At 39.1% G+C, this 20,977-nt stretch overlaps 1 protein-coding gene across 1 annotated transcript in view; it reads left to right on the top strand.

The window, feature by feature from the left end:
- The window catches only part of atrnl1b (attractin-like 1b), a 610,807-nt gene that overhangs the window by 137,240 nt on the left and 452,590 nt on the right, over positions 1-20,977 (top strand). The window contains 4 exon segments of the mRNA XM_052026988.1: positions 4,548-4,666; positions 11,435-11,567; positions 12,421-12,602; positions 19,029-19,242. Of these exon segments, the coding sequence (XP_051882948.1) occupies positions 4,548-4,666; positions 11,435-11,567; positions 12,421-12,602; positions 19,029-19,242 (648 nt within the window).

Here is a 20,977-nt window from a genome sequence, read left to right as displayed (position 1 = left end):
ATGCTATGCAAAAGAATATTGCACGAGATAGGATGGTGTAAATTGGTGACTGACTATCTAACAGGAAATGGAACATTGGGATAAATTGGTCATTCTTGGATCAGTAACTAGTGGGTATCAAAAGGATCAGTGCTGTGGTTTCCACTGTTTATAAACTTACGTGGGTTAGCAAGTTGTAAGGAGGACACAGAAAGTGAAAAAGAAATGAATAGATGAGGAGTGTGCAAGAAGAGATTAAGAGAGTGCACAAAAAGTTTGCATTTGGAGTATATGTAGGAAAATGTGACATCCATTTTGGTAGGAAGAGTTTAAAACCCAAATTATTATTTAAGTAGAGACCTCAGAATTATTCCAGTACAAAGGGATCTGCAGTCCTTGTGCATAAAACAAAAGGGTTAACATGCATGCACAGCAAGTAATTGGTGAAGCTTATGAAATGTTGGCCTTCGTTGCAATTAGGATGGAGTATAAAAGTAGGGAAGTTTTGGTACAACTTTCTAGGGTCCTGGTGTGATCAATTCTGGATTAGTTTTTCTGTATTTAAGGAAAGATGTACTTTCAAAGAAGGTGCATTGAGCTGATATCTGGGATGAAGGGGTTGCTGTATGAAGAGAGGTTGAATAGTTTGGGTCAATACTCACTGGAGTTCAGAAAAATGAGATGTGACCTTATTGAAACATAATATTCTGTGAGGAAATTGACAGGGTGGATGCTGATATGATGTGTCGCCCAGTAATGGGCAATAAATGCTCGTATTGATTGTGACTCCACATCTGTGAATGAATAAATAAAGAAAACCTACTGGAGGGTTGAAAAAAGTTGCATTGAAAAAGTTGATAAATAAATTGGATTTCTTTATTTTGTCATTGGTGGGAAAAATTGCCATGAATTACTAAATATTATAAAATGTGGGGAAATCCATAAGACTGGTAAATAATGTGCCTTGAAGTTCTATTAATCTAGAATCTACATTGTAATTAAATTTAACCAGCCTCAATCTTTACGTTTTTTTTGTGCTAAAGAGCTGTTTTGGTATTTCTGGCTCAGAAGTCTAAAACAAAAAAACAATAATTGTAACAGACTCTTGTCCCTTGTGTCCTGTTTTAATTTTTGTCCATGATATTTGACACAATATTGTACAGAAACATTGAAATTAAAATCCTTTGCTTTGTGGAACCCAAGGTACTCAAAGCACCAGAGATTACCACTTACAGTCCTAACATTTCTAAATGTTATTACATTTACTCACTGATTAATTCTTAAAAATGTATAGTTCCAGAAAGTGTGCTGCTGATTAAAATTTCAAGTTTTTTTTTGTTCTTTTCAGAATTTGGTAATGATTAATTCATGGAATTTGAATAAAAGGAAATCAAAATCAGCTGCCAAGGGGTGGGAATATGTGGCAGTGAAAGATTTGTCTGTGATATCAACTCTGAAAGCTATTAAAAATCTGAAACTCCCTTGAATTCAGTGTCTGCTTCTATCATAGTGAAGTGAAATCCATACCAATGCACTTTTTTTTGGTAGGTTAAGTGGTGAAGACATTCCCTTAAAGAAATGGTTTTGGAAATCTAGGTGTCCTAATTGGCTTTAATTTAACTAATTTGAGAAGAATTTCTGATTTAAGTTGCATTGTAAACTTGAGTTTTACTCTTTCTTCACTCCTTAATGAAACCAGTATATTCCGCTTAGTTGTTTAAGCTCTCAGCTCTTGCATGGACTGCTGATCATGTGGCCATCCTGTGAATTAGTTGGCAGTGGTTCCACTCCTGGTTGACTTCAGAATAATCATGAAAGTGTCATTTTCTCATCCTGTCCCAACACTCCAGAGAATTAATGTGGTATCAGTTTATGTTGGTATAAAATACGAGCCAGTCTCTTGGGCATATCGAATCACACTTGAATCTTCCTTACAAAAAAGCTTTCAAATAGACCTGGAATACTGGGCGTAGTTTAGGTCCCCTTACCAAAAACAAGGATATCGGAAATAATGAAAGTAGTCCAAAGGAGATTCACCAGGATAATTTCTGGGGTGAGAAGGTTGTCCTATCAAGAGAGGCTAGAGAGTTTGTGTATGTATTCCTCAGAGTTTAGAAGAATGAGGGGTGATCTTATTCAGACATATAAGATCCTAAGGGGACATGGACACAAAAAAAAATCAATCAGCTGACACAATTGACTAGTAAAGTACTGAAGTCACTGTATGAATATTGTCTTCTGGGTAGTTATTAAAATGAGGCCTATCAATGCTTTCAGGTGACTGTGAAAGATCCCATGACATCAACTTGACAAAGAATGGGCGAGTTCCCTTTATGTTCTGACTAACATTCATCCCTTAACCAATATCATTAAAATACTCAAAGGTCATGTGGGATCTTAAGGGTTGCAATTTGGATGCTCTGTTTCATATGTTGCAACAATGGCCACTCTTTAAAACAAAAAATTCCATTGCAAGCATTTTTCCCCTTCGGTGCCTGGGAAGCATATTTCTGAACTTGGCATTCAGCATCTTTGGAGGAAGTTATAGGGATATTGTGCACCTTTTCCTTGCCCCTGGTTCGAGAATAGAAGAAGTGCGGGGGAAGGTTTGTTCCAGTGTCCATTGAGCACTTCAAGAGCATCAATAAGTGTAATTGTGTGAATGGAGAGAAATTACCCATTAGGAATTAAAATTTTAGATATTGTAATAAAGAATGGATTGGAATAGTCCAAAAAGACCTGGTTATTAACTAACCTACAGTTAACATAAGATGAGCACTGTATTTCCAGTACATGGAAGCAATATGCAGATCTTAAAGTAGTTGTCACTGAGCAGTATTGGAATGAATGTGCACATGCAAATACATGTATATTGAATTCTCTTGTATGTTGGTACTCCACTTAATGAATTGGTACTCCTTGAGGTAACATTATAGCACTCTTGGTCTACAGTCTGAATACTCTCATGGGTACATAGCATCTCCACCCTCCACCTATTCATTAAAACAAAAAGACACCGACTTGGGCTGCATGCTACTGTGCTGGGAACCTGGAGCCTGTGCTGCCTCCTGTAATGAATTGCCCCACAGCTCGGAGTGGAGAAGCTGTCTGTGAGGATTGATGCTGGACAGGACTGGCGGCACCTGCTCCACATGTTGATGAACCACCCAAATCAGGCATGAAAATACGGTTAGAAAGGGTGTTGTAGCAGCTTCTATCATCTCAAACAGATGGATCTGGAAAGTCTGTCAACGTGGAGAAGGAGATGCCAGTGCCCAGCAAATAACCTGCACTTATTGTGTGGCCAGGGTACAGCTCTGAGCTCCACATCTCAGTGCCAGACAACTGCACAACTCACCCTAGCCCACTCCACATTAATGTTCACAGGACTCCTCTTTACACCTTGCCATATAGAAATTCATGTTGCAACTTTCCCCCCCTCCCCTTCCCCAGCTTGGCTCCATCTGCCCATCATAGCCTCCTCATCTGGTTCCATCTATCACTTACCAGCCCCTGTCTCACCCCTCCCTCTCTCTTCTATATACTGATTGTCATTCCTCTACACTCTTGGTCCCGATGCAGGGTACTCGATCTGAAACATGAGCTGTCTCTTCACCTCCATAGATGGTGCTTGGCCTGCTGAGTTCTTCCAACAGCTTTTCTTTTGCACATGGGGCAGTTCATCACTGGATTTTTGCCAGGTTCCAGATAACCAGCTTCCTGACAGAGCAGTACTGTCAATGACTGATCTCTCAAAATTTAATGCTATAGATGCCCATTTTAGCACTGATTATATTAGTGATCTCATTGTTGGGAATGCCTGCCGAGCACTATGTGAGGTACCAGTGTTGTTTTGTTTTCTGTTCTAACTTCCTTCACATGAAAACTGTTTTCCCTATTAGACTAGGATCACAAGATCACAAGACAAGGGAGCAGAAGTAGGTCATTCGACCCATCGAGTCTGCTCCAAAGAAAAGGAAAAGAGAAAAAGAAATGAGAAATTGGGGGGGGAAGGCAAAAAAAAAAAAACCTAACCCCAATTTCTGGCCTTATCCCCATATCCCTTGATACCCCGACTATTTAGATATTCATCTACCTCTTCCTTAAACGCCTCCAATGATCTGGCCTCCACTCCTGTATGTGGCAAGGAATTCCACAAATTCACCACCCTCTGGCTAAAGAAATTTCTCCTCATCTCTGTTTTAAACCTGTACCCTCTAATTCTAAGATTGTGCCCTCTGGTCCTGGACTCACCCACCAAGGGAAACAGCTTGACCATATCTACTCTGTCCAGTCCTTTCAATATTTTAAATGTCTCTATGAGGTCCCCTCTCATTCTTCTGTACTCCAGTGAGTACAGTCCAAGAGCCGACAAATGCTCATCATACGTAAGCCCTTTCATTCCGGGAATCATCCTCGTAAATCAGGATTACAAATGCTGAAGTAATTTAATAAAAAAATGGAAGTGATACGAGATAAAGTTGTTGAAAATTATTGTGATGAGAGATAAATGTCTTTTTGTTTTGTAATCCCTTAGTTATTAATTTTCCTATTCATTTATATTGCAGTGTCTTCGGATGAAGGATGTTTTAAATATACGGACTGTGCCAGCTGTACTGCAAATACAAATGGGTGTCAGTGGTGTGAGGACAAGAAGTGCATTTCTTCTAGCAGCAATTGCACTATGGTGGGTTGAAGTAAAAGTTACATCACCTATCAGTAAATATTGTCTGCATGATGAACTTTGAACTGGCACTATTGATGTTTTTTTTAATAACTTCTAATGATTATCTTGTTAGTTAATTTATGTGCATTCTACTGAATGCAAAGTATTTATAACTTTACATGATTGCAAATGCTCTTGTACAGCCTGAGTATTCTTGAGTAAAATGTGTGACATAACCCTTGACAGGTATCTCAACTTGCTGGAATATTATCAGGTATTTGTCCTGGAGCATAGCGTGCCAGGAATGCAGCAGTGCTGCTTTAAATCTCACTGAATGCTCTGGGGTAATGTTCTGTCTGATTTAAGGTTCTGTGTTTCTTGTGATTTTTTTTTAAACAATTTCTATGTCGCTTTTCTTGAACTTTGAACCCTTTCACTATTAGCACATGGTTAGCCAGATGTATGTACGATGGCATCTCAGAACCCTGACAGGTGTTAACCAAATATGCTTGAGATTCTTCCCTGATGATGAATGAATCAGTTTGTTTCTAGAAACTGTTTCAATTATTTACATATATTAACAGTATAATACTCTCTATGCAGCAGTTATTTGCAGGTTAATTTCTTCATTTTGCAAATCTTGTCAAGATGTATTGTTGTTTATTTCAAAATATAAGTAGTCATTTTCCCATTGCTCAGTTTGAATGGGGAAAATTGGGAACTTAGAAGTTGGGAAGAGTGGTAATTAGTGCTTTCATCCTGAGACTTGGCTTCAAGTTTAGTTTATCATTGCAATGGAAGGCTCCTCTACATACTTGAGATTGGCTTAAAAGAGGAAATTTAATAAAATTTAAAATGTGTCACCTTATTGACTTGTTGAGCATGGAAGTTGTGGGAAGTTGCAATGTTGCCTTGTTAATGTCAATCAGTGCGCCAGTGGTGGGTGGAGTTGAGTGGGGAGAGGTAAGAAGAGCCAATCTGAGACGCTGTTGAAGGCTGCTTGTGTGAATGGGGAAGTCCCAAACCTAGACAACCTTATTGTTGTCATTTTAACTGCACTCTGAAGTTGGACTCCTCATCAGAATGCCAGCTGCTTGGAATTTTCCCAGCAGTTTGATTGGACAAACTGCCTTTTAAACCTGAGACAGTTTGGCAATGGTGCAGTCTTAGCAACTCCATTCCTTTCAAATGCAGTGTATCAGTTTCAGGACATTTTATTTTCTTTGACTTAAACAATTAAATGCATTTGCACTAACTCAGTAATGTGTTTTCTAGTGTTCTAATTTTGTTATTTTTACATTTTTAATACCATAATTTTTAATAGATTTTAATGTTTGAATGTCAGAGATATTAACAGACATTTAAATTTATTTTAACGGGAGTGTGGCAATCAAAGAATTTCTTGAGAAAGTGCTGACTTATGTCCTTTGGTTATGCATGTGGTTTATTTTATTTCAGTATTAGGCACTGGTCAACTAGCCTGTTGTTATTGGGAATTACCAGTAGCTCTGGGCTGCCATGCACTTGGGTTTGTGAAGGATTTGTCAATGGAGTTGATTCACAGTCAGTCAATGACAACTGTGCTTGGACTTCAACCTTGCATAAAAAGCACTTCTGGTGCTGTGGGAACAGTGAATGCAGGCTGCCTGCTGCTATGAGTCAGGATGGATTGAATCTGCCCACAGGTTTTGTGTACCTTTTGGAGTACACTTTTTGAAAATTTGTATTGTTGTAACGTAGGGAGATCTAAGCTTTATTTGATTAGCAAATGTTTGTTGGCAAGTGTCCATTTTTTAACTGTAATACAGAAGTGTATATAAATATTAGTGCTGAGTATAGTCTTTTGTAATCTACAAAATAGCTTTTTAATTGATGACTTGTTTGAAAAGTTTTTTTTAATCTCTTTAAATTGTGCATTTTAATTATTGGGAGTGTTTGCAAATTTGCCTAATAATGTTTATATCACTGACTTATGATGTGAAACTTGTTTTGCAGCAGCAATTCAGTGCAAAGACATTAAAAAAACTAAATAGTGCAAAAAAATGAATAACCAGGTAGTGTTCATGGACCATTCAGAAATCTGATGGCGGAGGGGGAGGAAGCTGTTCCTGAATCGCTGACTGAGAGTTTTCAGGCTCCTGTACCTCCTCCCTGATGTTAGTAACGAGAAGAGGGCATGTCCCAGATGGTGAGGGTCATTAGTGATTGATGCTGCCCTCTTGAGGTGCCGCCTTTTAAACTTTTTATAAAAGCAGAAATTGAATTCTTCTGTAAATAAAAGGGTGCATATTGAAGAGTCCCAGGTGAATAATTCAATTTGTTTTGCCAGCTAAATATTTCAGATGTTTGCAGGGAATTACATCCATTTAAGGTATCCATTAAGCATCTGTGATGTTTGATGAAAGGATAACTTTCAAGAAGTTGGTGGGGAATCTGAGTTCAATCGGGCAGGAGCACGCGGAAACAATGGGCCTACTGGGGCAGTTTGGTTTGTGAATCTTGGCGAGGAGGTAGAAAGGGGCAGTGCGGGGTTGGGGAACAGTGAGGTTTGAGGCTGTAGAAGGAAGATCTCCGGAGGTTATGAGGTCAGTGGTGGTGTGGGAGACGGTGGCTGATGCTTCTCAGCCCAAGCCCAGTCCCGATGAAGGGTCTCGACCCATAACATCAACCGTCCAATTCCCTTCACAGGTGCTGCCTGACCCGCTGAGTTCCTCCAGCTTTTTATGTGCTGCTTGCAAGAAGTTGATCTTTTCAAATAAAGTTCTCAGATCGGTCAGTTCCGACACACCGTCAACCTTGTATTGTTTCAGTTGAATTGGATCCTTCCCTTGCAGCTAACAATTTGCAAGTGAAATTGCCATCAGTTTAAAATATTAATTGCTCATTATGATGCAGAAGGTGACAATTTGGCCCATTGTCTCCATTCAGGCTCCCAAAAGAGCAATTCCATTTCCTTTTATTTTCCATGTAGCCCTTCAACTTGTCGTCTCTCATAGTCATCAACTCCCCTTTGGTTCTTTTGCCATTTGCCCACGTGGCACAGGACGAATGTGGCAAGTTATGCATGGATAGCAGAGGGCAAGATTGAACCCTGGTCCTTTGTGCTGTAAGGCAGAAACTGTGCCACTGTGCTGGCCAAAGATTGAATTTAGGAGAACTATCTTTCTGCAGTAGGTGGTCGGATACGTAGAAGTTGCCACAGAAGTGAATGCAATGGAAATTGTTGCATTTTTTAAGAATGAATTAAATAAATATTCAAAGCAGAGGAAATGCAAATTGACATGGAAGTTGAAACAGTGGGATTAGTTTGATGTTATTCTAACAAAACACTGTCTCATGCCTGATTGAAGAGTGGCTTCCCTTGCTGTATACTTCTATGGTAAACATGTTTTATTTAAAATTGGGTAAAGGTTGCATTGGTTAAGAGTCAAAATTTATATGAATGTGAATTGGGTAGTTTATATCCCAGTTAAATTATTCCCAAGTTGGAAGCTTGCAAACCCTGTTCCTTAGCCACTGAACTCCATCATACTGTGCAGCAGCTGTTTAAAATTGCACCAGACTTATCACAACTTCGTCATGTTTGGCTTTCAGTTTAGTTTGGACCTGCTATCCATGCCATAACTGAGACTATTTCCACAGCAAGAATGTTGCCTGTCTCTGTCCCTCTCTGGGATTGTCTACTTGCAAAACCCTAAATCATGCTTTTGTCACTACTAGACTTGACTATTCCAGTGTGGTCCTGGCCATCTTCTCTTGTTCTACTCTGTAAATGAGGTCTGCCATTGACACCCATCACCCCTATGCTTGCTGATACAGTTTTAAACACCTCTAGTTTGAAATTCTCATCCTTGTTTTCAGGTTCCACCTTGGTCTTGCCCTCATTACCCCTGTAATCTCCTTCAACTCTCCAACTTCTGTAACCTCTGACATAATTGTACTCTCAGGACAGACTCTTGTTCATTCCTGAATTTTATCACTCCACCTTTGTGGCAGTGCCTTCAGATGCCAAGGTTTTAAGTTCTGAAATTCCCTCCCGAAACCTCTCAACATCCAGTTATCTGGTTTCCTCCCACATCTCAGAGATGTGTGGCTGGTAGGTTAATTGGTCACTGTAAATTACCCCCCTCCCCTTCCTGTGTGTAGGTGAGTGCTAGAATCTGGGGGGTAGTTGATGAAAATGTGGGGAGAATTTCTTTTGGTGGGGTGGGGGGGGGGAAGAAAAGGGATTAATGTAAGATTCATGTAGATAGGTGGTTGATGGTCGTCATGGACTTGGTGAGCCAAAGGGCCTCTTTCTGTGCTGTATCTCTCTGACTGCTGCCTAGTAATCTGCTCAGTAGTATCAAACTGCAATGTGAAAAATGATGAATTAAACTGACGAACCACCCAACAATGTTGGATTGGGACATGTCAATTTCACTCGCAGCTCAGTTGTAACTGCGTAGTTCTGTCCTCGGTATTTTCAGTTGTAATCCTTGGCTATGTCTGTATATCACAAGGGAAAGTACAATAGAGATGCCTGCACAATGGTGTCTGTGTGGGAGCAGATGCTCCTGGAAATCTGTAACAGAGACTCCAGATCCCTTGAAATCTCATGGTCAACAATGGCAAGAAAATCTCCAAATGATTTTGACCAAGATCTTTCCTCAGATGATGAAGCAGCATTTCCCCATGTTGATCAACACTTGGAAGTCATGAGTAAAGCAAGGGTAGAAAACACTGTCTGGAAAAGAGACTTCAGTGGCTGTCGCTAAGAGGGGTTTAGAGATGCCAGCATTGACTGATCTGTCCAAGTCTAGAGGAATATGGCTATAAGACCAGGACCATGGCCAATGATGAGAGAACCAACACAAAGGATAAGCTTGCTTCATCTAGTCCTTGCCCATCTACCTGTTACAAGTGCAACTGTGCATGTTGGAGTGAGCACAGCACAAATGTTGTGGAAAGAAAAGTACAGTTTGAAGCTCTCTAGTCTGGCACACTTGGGGCCTGACTGGTGTCAGACCATAAGAATTGCCCCCGATCATTTCCTTTTGAGTAGGAGAACTTTTTTTTTCAGTATAAACATTTTCTGGGTCACACAATGGTTCCAAGAACCGTCTGCAACCTTGAGTTTCTGTAAGTCAGAAATGCTCTCATCTAAGATTGCCATCAGCTGAGATGGCAAAAGTTGCACTTGTGAGATAATTAGCTGCACATTAGTACAGAACTTGGTTAAATTTATATCTTTATCAGATCTTCATCAGAATTAGTTAATTAGTATAGATCTCTACTACAGATTCCAAAGATGTCGAGCCTCGGAAGATGAAGAACAAGAGCTTTTCAACCTCTACCGTCTTCATACGGAGGATTCTCTTTCCTGCTGATTTGCACAGTTTGACAATTCCATTTACTCTTCAGATAAAGAAGCAACGTAAGGCAAAATTCAGATGTGGGCTGAGTGACAAGTAATTCATGCCACTCTTTTCCCAATCAATGACCAATTTCAACACGGAGGAATTTAACTCTCTCTCTTTCAACATTATCATGGCTGAGTGTTAAGGTGGTTGGGTTTACCATTGATCAGAAACTTGGATTAGCAACACAGAGTGGCTGGAAGAACAGGTCACAGTGTGCCCTGCAGTGAGCGATTTTTTTTTTTTTCCCCCCACAAAGTGTTTTCACTATCCACGAGACAACAAGTCAGGATTATGGTGCAATTCTCTCTGCTTTTCTGGATAAGCATGACTACAACAAGAGTCGGGTAGCTTGATACCATCCATGATGATTGCTGAACATTCATGAACATCTATGATCTGAACTTTCATGCCTTTTCACAAAATGCATGAGCAAGGTTTACTCAAAAGCCTGCCTCTGAACCTTCTACCTCACAAAAGGGAATAATCTTTTGCAAAATCCCTTCCATGTTGCAACAACCTTGACTTGGAATTATGCTGTTATGGAAGTGCATTGTCATGTCCTTATTGCTGGGCCAAAGTCCTGGAAATCCCTCCCCATAGGCACCGGTAGCATATCTTCACTGGATTGCTGCGGTTCAAGAGAAAGCTCACCAACACTTGAGGATAGTTGGCGATGGGCAATAAATTCTGTCCTTGATAGTGATACCCATATCTCACAATGAATTCAAAAGAAAATCTCTTGGCAATTTCAGTGCAGTGATATACTAATAATGCTGGCTGAGATTAACTGGATCTGAGTTGAATCATCCTGGAAAATCCATTTCTGGCTCTAAAAATGCAATTGCTTCATTTTTCTCTTGTTATCCATACAGTCACTACCCCCAGTTTCCCATCATGTAATTGTCTGTAACAGGGGAAGCTTGCTGAAAAATTGCAAGTGATTTGAAAAAAGTGAGTCTGTGCTAGTGTTTTATCACTCTGTCATTGCAGGTTCAAACTCTTACTCAGCATTCCAATCCTTTACCTCCATCAATTTAGTATTTCTCTTGCATGTATTGAACTAGAAATCAACATGTGTTTGGATTACAATAATTACAGCTTTTCATCAATCACTTTTAACATTTATTGCACTCCAATTACTGTACTTAAAATTAAGCACATTGAGATTCCCAATGATTTTTTTATACCCTTTGATGTTTGGAGCTGCAGAATGCAAACTGCACTATGTCTTAACGAATGCTAGTCAAATGTATTTATTAATAAGCTGTGATTCATATTAATAGGTTATTAATGTTATATGTATGTTATATTTAATATTTTATGGTAGTTGTGCTTTTTAAAAAGTATTAAGATTTCTAATGATAAATTTAAATATTTCTTTCCTTAGTCTGTGACAAGCTATACCAAATGCCGTGTACGAAATGAACATGTTTGTAGCAAATTCACAAACTGCAAGACCTGCTCTTCAAAGCTGAATTGTCAGTGGGATCAGCAGAACCATGAATGTCGAGCTTTGCCAGGTAATAATTGAAACAAACTGAAACATCTACTTGACAATTACTGAATTTCATGGGTCTATCTTATGTTTAGGATATTATAATGTACAGTGGTTACATTGTTACATGTGACTTAATTGGTTCTGATAATTCTTTTGGCATATATTTAATGGTCATTACAATTCCATAAATAAATAGTAATTTTGTTGTCCTTACCATTCACTTATAAAAGCAAAATGTCATCAATGCAGAGAGAAAAGAGGGGCTGTTATTAAACTGAAGCTGTTCATATTACTTGAGTCTGATTTTGGGTCTTATTGACAATCTTAACTTAATTTCCTATCCTGATTTTTTTTTTCCCCCACTCCCTTTTCATTGGTGCTGTCTCCTAATTCTTCTCCTATTTTATTTCTTCCTTTTGATCCTCCCATTTATTTGGCATTACCTCAACTCTTCGGTGCTCTTTGCAGTTCAGTTACAGATATTATTGAATTCTTCCATCATCAATCCATATTTTGTAATTTGGTATGTTAAGGACTTGCCATCTCTTTACCCTTCCCCACCCCTACCTCCTCCCCTCCCCTTGTCATGATGTTCCCTCAATGCCTCCATCAATACCTTATTTTCAGTAAGCATTTGAATTGGCTGTACCTGTTCTCTGATGTACTTGGGTAACACCCTGTTACACTGGTGATGGCTGAAAAATAAAGTTAGATTGCACCTTGCAGTTGACATATTGTCACCTGATCTAGGATAATTGTGAATGGCGGTCTGTATGAGAGATTGCTTAGTAATGCAGGTGATTTGGAAGTGATCTTGTCATTTCACAGTATATTACAGCCTTGAAATATGAAAATTTTTGTTCCTAACTTCCCAGCTCATCTTTGTGGAGAAGGGTGGAGCCACGTTGGGGATGTCTGTCTCCGGATTAATGCAAGCCGAGAAAACTATGATAATGCCAAACTTTATTGTTACAACCTTAATGGGAATCTTGCATCTCTTACCACGTTAAAGGAAGTTGAATTTGTCTTAGATGAGCTGCACAAATACACGGTTCAGGTAATCAAAGCTAAGGAGTTATTTTTCCAATGTGTCTGATTTTTCGCATTCAGAGGATTCATGTTGCAACACATTCAGAAATTGCATTGTTGTGATTCTCTGTTAATAACAGAAGTACACTATAAATTATGTCTTCGAGAGGCCATTTTGGATTTTAGGATCCAGTTTGTTCAGATGTTCTGGACAATGTAGTAATGGCTTATATGAATAGATAATTAATATTTAAGCCAACCATTTATAACATAGAATGAATGACTTATTCTCAGCCAAATTCCTATAGGCAGTGACATTATCATGAGTTTTCTACTGTTATGAGAGTGAGTCAGTAATTCATTCTATATTGTCCTAACTTTAGAAGGTTGAGGTACTAAGTCATTTTAATATGAGTAGAATATTGGCTTTGTAGCTTGATACATGTTACCTCATACTGGAAATGGGGAAATGTGAAGAATGCATAACTTAGCATATGAAAATTAAGCATTTATTTTAAAGTATTGTTAGAAGTTGTGGTTTCTAACTTGTGACTAGAAAAATATGTTGAGCAACATTAGATTGATAAACCATAATTGTGATGAGAACCAATTCTCACTCTCTCTGCATCTGCAAATCTGGCATATTCACACATGCTTTTTGTGTTATTGCTTGTTTATGTGAAATCCAAACTGCTATTAAATGTTACACAGTAAACTTTCAGCTCTGCAATTTTTGTGAAGGTGAACACGTGAAGCTGAATTTTCACTGGCTGTGAAGTTTATAGCAAAAATGGGAGTTGGACCTGAAACAGTCCAATGGGCATAATATCTCATTGTTTCTAGGATAATCGACACAATGACAGCTCATCGTACTTGGCGTGAAATCGAGGTAGCTTGCATGAAATAGCTGAGTATTAATCCTCTTTGAAATGATAATAACCCCCAGCTTAATATGTGAATGGAATCTGCACTGTACAGAAATTGAAATACATTGTATTTTTGTTCAATTGAAAGTGCTGCTTCCTTCATGTACATTTTTGTTTTCAAACCCAGTGACCAATGATAACATCAACATTATTGCTCAGGCTTGTGGGACAACTTTGTTGAGGTGCTACAGCTAATCTCTGCATGACACTGCACCAAGTGATATGTCATAGAACTTAGACTGGGTCAGCAGTGTTGTAGCTCAGTATGAAGAGCGGGAACCGAGCAGAATTTTGTTTGCTGCTTTCACATAGTGAGAGAGTTGTTTGGCTGCCTTGTTCTTTAAACCCAGTTCAAGTACATGTTTGTTATTAATTTGTCTGTCTGGTTCTTTGAGGAAAAAGCATTGTTGGACCTCATTGTGCATGATGACTACATTCACAATGACTGAAAGTCAAAGAATAAAGTTTATCTAGTGTTTTCTCATTTGTTATCTGAAGACTCCATGCTTTCAAATGCCTGTTAAATAAAACAGTCTTTTGTGTGTTGTTCCTTATGGATTTGGGAAGTGAGCAGTAGATGGTCAATCTCTGTACGAAACAAGTAGTTAGCAGCTTCGATCTCACTTGACCTAAGGAACAGCGGATTCTCTTTAATAAGATTTATGACACAAAACAGAGAAGGGATATATTAAGATTAGATTCTAAGACTTTCTTTTCAGTTCAGCCCTTGGGTTTGAAGCCAAGTTGTCATTTTTTTTAATATTGAGCACTGCAGTTTTTTGTCTGAAGCATGAGTTTATTCTTTGGAGAGCTACCCTATTGTAATTGGAATTTCAGCATGCACTGTAGTGTCTGACATTTATGAAATTTGATGGCAAAGTTCAGCAACTATTTATCCCTTCCGACTCCATATCTTTTGGGAACAATTGTAACCAAAACCTTGAGAGATGTTAATGGAATTGTGCAGGACAGACTTGTTGGCCAATTGTGCCTGAGTTGCCTCTTGGAATGAGCTATCCACTCTCCAGCTTTATCCTCACATTTGTACAAACAGTCCCCCTCATCTACAGGTTCAATTGCCTTTTGAAAGTGTCAAGAGAATTTGATTCCCCCATACCTTTTGGGATAAGTGTTCCAGACCTTAAGAAGCCTCTGAAGTATTTCCTCCTCATTTTGAGTTATGCCAATTATTTGATACACGTGATTTCCATGGCTCATCTTGTCCAAGGAAACTGTTTCTCCCTACTTGTTCTAATAAACTGATTTAAAGTTTAGAATACCTCTTGGGTTCCCTTACTTACCTAAGTCTTCATTCTGGATGTAATCCTGATAGACTGCCTTTATATCCTTCCATGGGTCCTTCCTGGAGAGCATTATACACAGCAGTCTGGCTGATCTCCAATCAAACATTTATAACGTAGTTTTCTGTTGCTGATGTGTATTTCATGCCATTTTCCAAAGCTCAGTTTTCAATTGGGTGTTTCACATAACATTTTCTACCTGCCAGCTTCAAAGATTTGTGAAAATGGTCTAGCCCACCCAAAATAAAGCTCCTTTAGTTCCCAAACAGTTCGCAAGTTGGAAATGTAGTCGCCTGGCAATGTATTTAAATAAAAGCACAGGCTAATCAAGGGCAACATGTAGTCAAATCAGGGTGTTTAATGCAACCTTTCAGATATTGCCTCAAACCGAGTTCCCACATGGCAGAAGATGCCTGCAGTAGCTCGCACGTCCATCCTGCTGGTTTCCCAAATGCTCATTCGTATGTCCAGGCTACCCATAAGTCGGGTGTTCATAAGCTGGGGAGGACCTGTATTCCCAACCCTGGTCACTTGTATAATTGAAAAAGCCACCTTGCCAATGCAGACCCCACTATGTACACATCACCAGTTAGGAAAGCATCCATTCAGCACTACATTTTGCTTCTTGCATCTTAACCAAATATATTCCCAGGTTACCATTTGTATAATATTTTCTGGTGATGTCTTTTCTGTTATACTTCTGAAATGTCTTTGAAAGCCCTTAAATACAACATAATTAAATAACCTTCATTAAAGAGCCCAGTCAGGTAAGTCAGAGATGAATTGCCTTTTAGGAATCTATGCTGACAGTACTTTATTAATCCATGCTTCTTGAAATGTCACTGGAATCTAATAATGCCTTCACCACTGACTTTAGTCCAGCATTTAGTTCACAGATTTATTGGGAATCATAGCATCAATATAACACAAAAAGACCATTTGGACCATCAAATCCTTCCTGGCTCTTCTGAAAGCAATCCAGCGTGTGGCTGTGTAAATTAGTTTCCCTTGTCTCCTAGTTTCCTTTTGAAAGTCCAGCTTGTTTTTCAGCCAGTGCTTAAAATTGTTCTTCTCTTTAAACAATGACCTTCTCCACGTTTGCTGTCCTCCAGTCTCGTATCCAAGGCAGATTGAACAATTCTGGTCAGAGATGCTGTGCATGTCTCCACTTTGGTTTGTCTCAACCACCTAGGATGCATTAAAACAGGGAATGCTGGAAGTAGCAGATTGGGTAAAACCAATGATACATCTCTTCTGCAAAGTGGCTTGTTAACTTGTATAGTTTCCAACCTACGTCACTCCTCCTTTTATCTATATGAGATCACCACTCTTCTATCACACTTGCACCATCCCCTTGCTTCTACAGCAATCTCTGCATTACAATATCGCTTCATCCTCAATAAGATGGGTGCATTGTTTTCAATTATTCCCATGGTCATATGCCCCACCACTGCAAGGGATTTGCTTTTCGTAACATTCCATATGGTTTATGATATCTGTCATGTTGCCCTATTTCATTCTACAGAACTGAATGTACTTTATTTCATTCATTCTCAAATTCTAAAAACATTGCAGTATTTCAGGAATTCTTCCTCCTTTGCTCTTCACTTTTTCCATTCTCTTTTCGCCCTCTAACATGTACTCTCTCGCACTTTCTTGTACTCCCCTTTTGTGAATGTTCACAATCAGTCTCTGTTATGAGGAGCATTGGTCCCTCGCCTCTACTAATTTTTATATTTCTTTAATATCTGCCTGGAGGTTTGCACCTCTGCCTCCTATCCATTATTTGAGGCTCCATATCAAGCACTCAACAATGCAGTTGAGTTGCAGGCTTTAAGGTTATGGGTGGGAGGTTCAGGGGAGATGTTAGGGGGAGATTTTTCACCCAGAGAGTGGTTGGTGCATGGAGTGCACTGCCTGGGGTGGTGGTGGAGGCAGATACATTGGACAGGTTCAAGAGCTTGTTGGATAGGCATATGGAGGAATGTGAGATAGAGGGATATGCGGGAGGAAAGGGTTCGGTAGTGTGAGGGTGGTTTGATGGACGGCACAACATGGTGGGCCGAAGGGCCTGTTTTGTGCTGTATGGTTCTATTGGTTCTTCTATGGTTCCATCGTTCCTTAATCCTAACGTGATAAATTCTGGCTTTGAACCATTTGTTGTACTGTTGCTCTGGGCTGTAATTTTAATGCTTATTGACTATCACCAGCTATCTCCAACCTCTTGGCATTGTCATTATTATTTTTTGCTCTTGCCTTGCTAGTTTAAATACATTGTAGGCAAGAATGCCGGCTTTCCAATTCTGCTCTTGTTTAATCAGCCTCTTCATAACAAGAGTATCATAATTTAGTGAAACTTGCAGTTGTAGTTCATGAATCTTGTTTCCCTCATCATCTTCCTGCTCTTTCCTTAGAATTGACCTGTGTCATAGGTGTGGTTGTCGCATGATGTCCAATGGCCATTTCAGTTGTGGGCTCCCGGCAGTAAATATCAATAGTGCTTGAGGCCTGGGACACAACTGATTCATTGTGCCACCTTTTTAAATGACATGCATTTGAATTCTGGGCCATTGTTCTCTGTACTGTATCTTTTCTAGCTATTGATCCACCTTGTTCTCTGCTGCTATGAGGTGCTATCCATTTCCCTTTCATTAGTATTGATAATGAAACAATTTTTCCATTTTAGCTCCTACAACTCACGGTGGATTCATCTGTATAAGATAAATTGCTAGATGTATAATAAAAGCGCTAGTACTCTGACTAAGCAGCTACATTCCTGCTATGAAAAAGATGATGATGCTGGAGGAACTCAGCAGGCCAGGCAGTGTAGACCATTTTCACTAATCTCTGCCTGGCCTGCTGAGTTCATCCAGCATTGTCGTGTTTTTCATCTAGATTTCAGCATCTGCTGTCCTTTGTTTCTCTACATTCCCACTATAATTTTCTGAAGATTACTATATCCTTTCACCAGCTGTACACACCCTTTTACCAAGAACTACTAGTCAGTTAGCAAAGGCCCGAGAACAATGATTGAGAGGTTTTTGGCTGAACTCCATTGGAAAGCGAGAGCTAGTTCTAAGACTAGGCATGCATCGTTATGTACTTATGATATCTCTCAGCTCGGCCCCAAACTGCTAAACAATACAAGTCCATCCAAGTAGCTATACATGGAGACTAATACTACATGTTGGATCCCATAAATTTTCACACTGCAGACAGTGCTTGGTTATGCTTTGCTTTCTTTAACTCAGCAGTTCTCCCTTTTCTATGCAAAAGCGGCAATGCTGCAAGCCTTGAAGGAAAAGCGAATTATTACTTTGACTGGAATATAACTAAAGCGTTGTGGTGAAATTTTGGGAGTACATGTGTATAAGTGTAAATGTTGACACTGAAAACTAAGGAGTTAATATTTTTTATTTTTCACACAAGACATGACTGGATTTGTGAATTTGTCAGCTGTGGCCACTTTTGAACTTTGAAGCTGTGGATACAGGGTGCTGTTTTGATCTTTTTACCTAGCAGAAAGATGAGACTTTAATCTTATTAGCCAGGGCTGGGTTCTGAGGTAACTAGTATTGTTTTCTGTTGTGCCATATTGTTTCTGCACCTGTAAAAAAAAAAAGCACTGATTTCATCATTTAGAAATTTTGTATCATATAAAACCCAAGACAACTGAGTAATTGCATGCTGTGTAATTTGATATTGCTTATTTTGCATGTTTTTTATATTAACAAAACCTGACATTCCATAAAGATATAGCAAGAGAATATTGAAGCATGATGATACTTATATTATAGAGGGACTGATATATGTATTTCCTTAAATTAAGGATGTGGGACAGTGCATTCAATTTAGCAACTAAGCAGATTTATTTGATAAAATAGTTATGATGCATTTGTAAAATATGAAATATGTTCATCAATGTTAATGATCCAAGGACACTTAAGTGGCTTCTTTTATGATGGAGATTTGTCAGGTATAAACGTACACAATGGAAGTGTCTCCATTTTCACTTCAACTTGGAGCTAGCATTAATACCCATTGTTGTGCAAAAAGAAAGAAGCAGTAATTGAAATGCATTTAGATTTTTTTCTTGCAAGTTACAGTGAAACAAAAATCAATGAAACTAAGTATAAGCATAAGAGTATTGATTTCTAAAGGAAGCAAGTACCACTTGTGTAACCATTGGGCTAATTGTTCCTTCTCTTTTTGCCTTGGTTATAACAGAAAATATCACCTTGGGTTGGATTGCGCAAGATCAACATCTCCTACTGGGGCTGGGAAGATATGTCACCTTTTACAAATACTACCTTACAGTGGCTGCCTGGTGAACCCAATGACTCTGGCTTCTGTGCATACCTAGTAAAAGCAGAAGTTGCTGGTTTAAAGGCTTATGCATGCACAGAAATGACAGATGGCTTAGTCTGTGAAAAGCCCGTTGGTAAGTTTTTATTTACCTTGACGCACAAATGTTCAGTGAAGCTACTTTAATGTTAACCCAGACACAAGCAAAACTTTAAAAAAAAACAGTAAATTTGATGCTTGGCATGAACATTTTCTTTAAGATAGTAGGACCACGAGAGGCAGAATTTCTACAGAAAATGCTGGAAACACTCAGCGGGTTAGATGGCATCTATGGAAAAAGAATGAGAATCAGAGCAAAATTCCTTATCATAACTAGGAACGTGTTTTTGTTTTAAAATGTGAGTTTTAAGTTGGGGGTGGTGGATGAATGGGTAGGATAAAGGGAATATCTATAATAGGGTAAGGCTAGGGTTGCCTGGGCGATCCCAATGTTAACAGACCCATCCTATAAATAGATTGGTGAGGGTAGAGGGACAAAGCAAGCAACAGGACTTGTTATCACTGTGAAATGCAGGACAGCTGTTACTGAAATCCGAAACCAAAAGAAGAATGCTACAAGTGCCAACAGATCTGTGAAGAGAGGAAAACTGAGGTTATTGGTCAGTGATATTAACCCGTGGCAGAATTGCCCTGTGTGATGCAAAGAGACAAAATAAGCTAATTGAAATTGTTGAATTTGGTTAAATGTCCCAAAGGCTGCAGTGTGCGTCGATGGAAGATGAGGTGCTGTTCCCCAAGTTTCCATTGGGATTTTTGGAACAGTGCAGGAAGGCACAAACTGAGATCAGAATGGGATGGACAAGTAAAGTGAATGGGCAACTGGAGGCACCCTAAAACTAATTCTTGGTTTCTCACTGTCCCAGCTCTCATGAAGGGCTGTTGACCTGAAGCATTAACTCTTTCTCTTTCCACAGATCCAACATTTTCTGTTTTGTCAGATTTCTAGTGTCTGCAGCTGTTTTAATGATTAAAATTTCTTCAGGTGGCAGAGTAGTAAACTCGTGTATAAAGAATCTATTTGTACCTTTGCTGTGAATAGCAGGCAGTGGAAGTTCTCAGTTGTTCATACTTGTATATGTGTTGCATTGATGTATATGTGTTGCATTGATGTATATGTGTTGCATTGATGTATATGTGTTATGATGAGTGGTAATGAAGTGGCTTACAAAGAATAACATTTTTGAATTTTCTATCAAATTGCAAATACTATAGTTTTTTTCTGTATCAGCATTTACCCCCCCCCCCCCCCCCCCCCCCCCCACACACACACACACACACACACAAATAATTATTAGGCTAGTTGATCTACTTTGATGTAATAGCCAGATGATAGATTCTATTGACAATTTTGAATAATCACTGCTGCACTCTCTATACTTGTATCAATCCACAGCCATCACTCCAATTCCACTTTCACAATGCAAATCACCATTAACTTATCTGTATTTCATTACTCTGAAGTGTGTATCAACTGCTTTTTAAACTTGGGATTATTCACTCTGATATATTCCCTGGTAGTCTCTGGAATTGTGTCGTTAGTACTTGTTCATATCTGGTAATAGAGTCATAGAGCAATACAGCATGGATACAGGCCCTTTGGCCCAACCAATCCATGCCAACCATGGTGCTCTTCCTATCTACTCTTCTATCTAAGACTTTGTAAATTATCTTGTTGCCCTGTGCTAGCCAACAATCTCTGGCTGTCAGTCTACTAAAGCACCAACTTCAAAATACTCCACTTCATTTACAAGTCTCTCAAAAGCCTCATTGATGCTCATTCCTGAAATGTAAATTAGCCTATCATGCTTCTA

This window comes from Pristis pectinata, chromosome 12, assembly GCF_009764475.1.
Source record: "Pristis pectinata isolate sPriPec2 chromosome 12, sPriPec2.1.pri, whole genome shotgun sequence".
NCBI classification, from domain to species: Eukaryota; Metazoa; Chordata; class Chondrichthyes; order Rhinopristiformes; family Pristidae; genus Pristis; species Pristis pectinata.
This window is presented reverse-complemented; position numbering and strand designations above follow the sequence as displayed.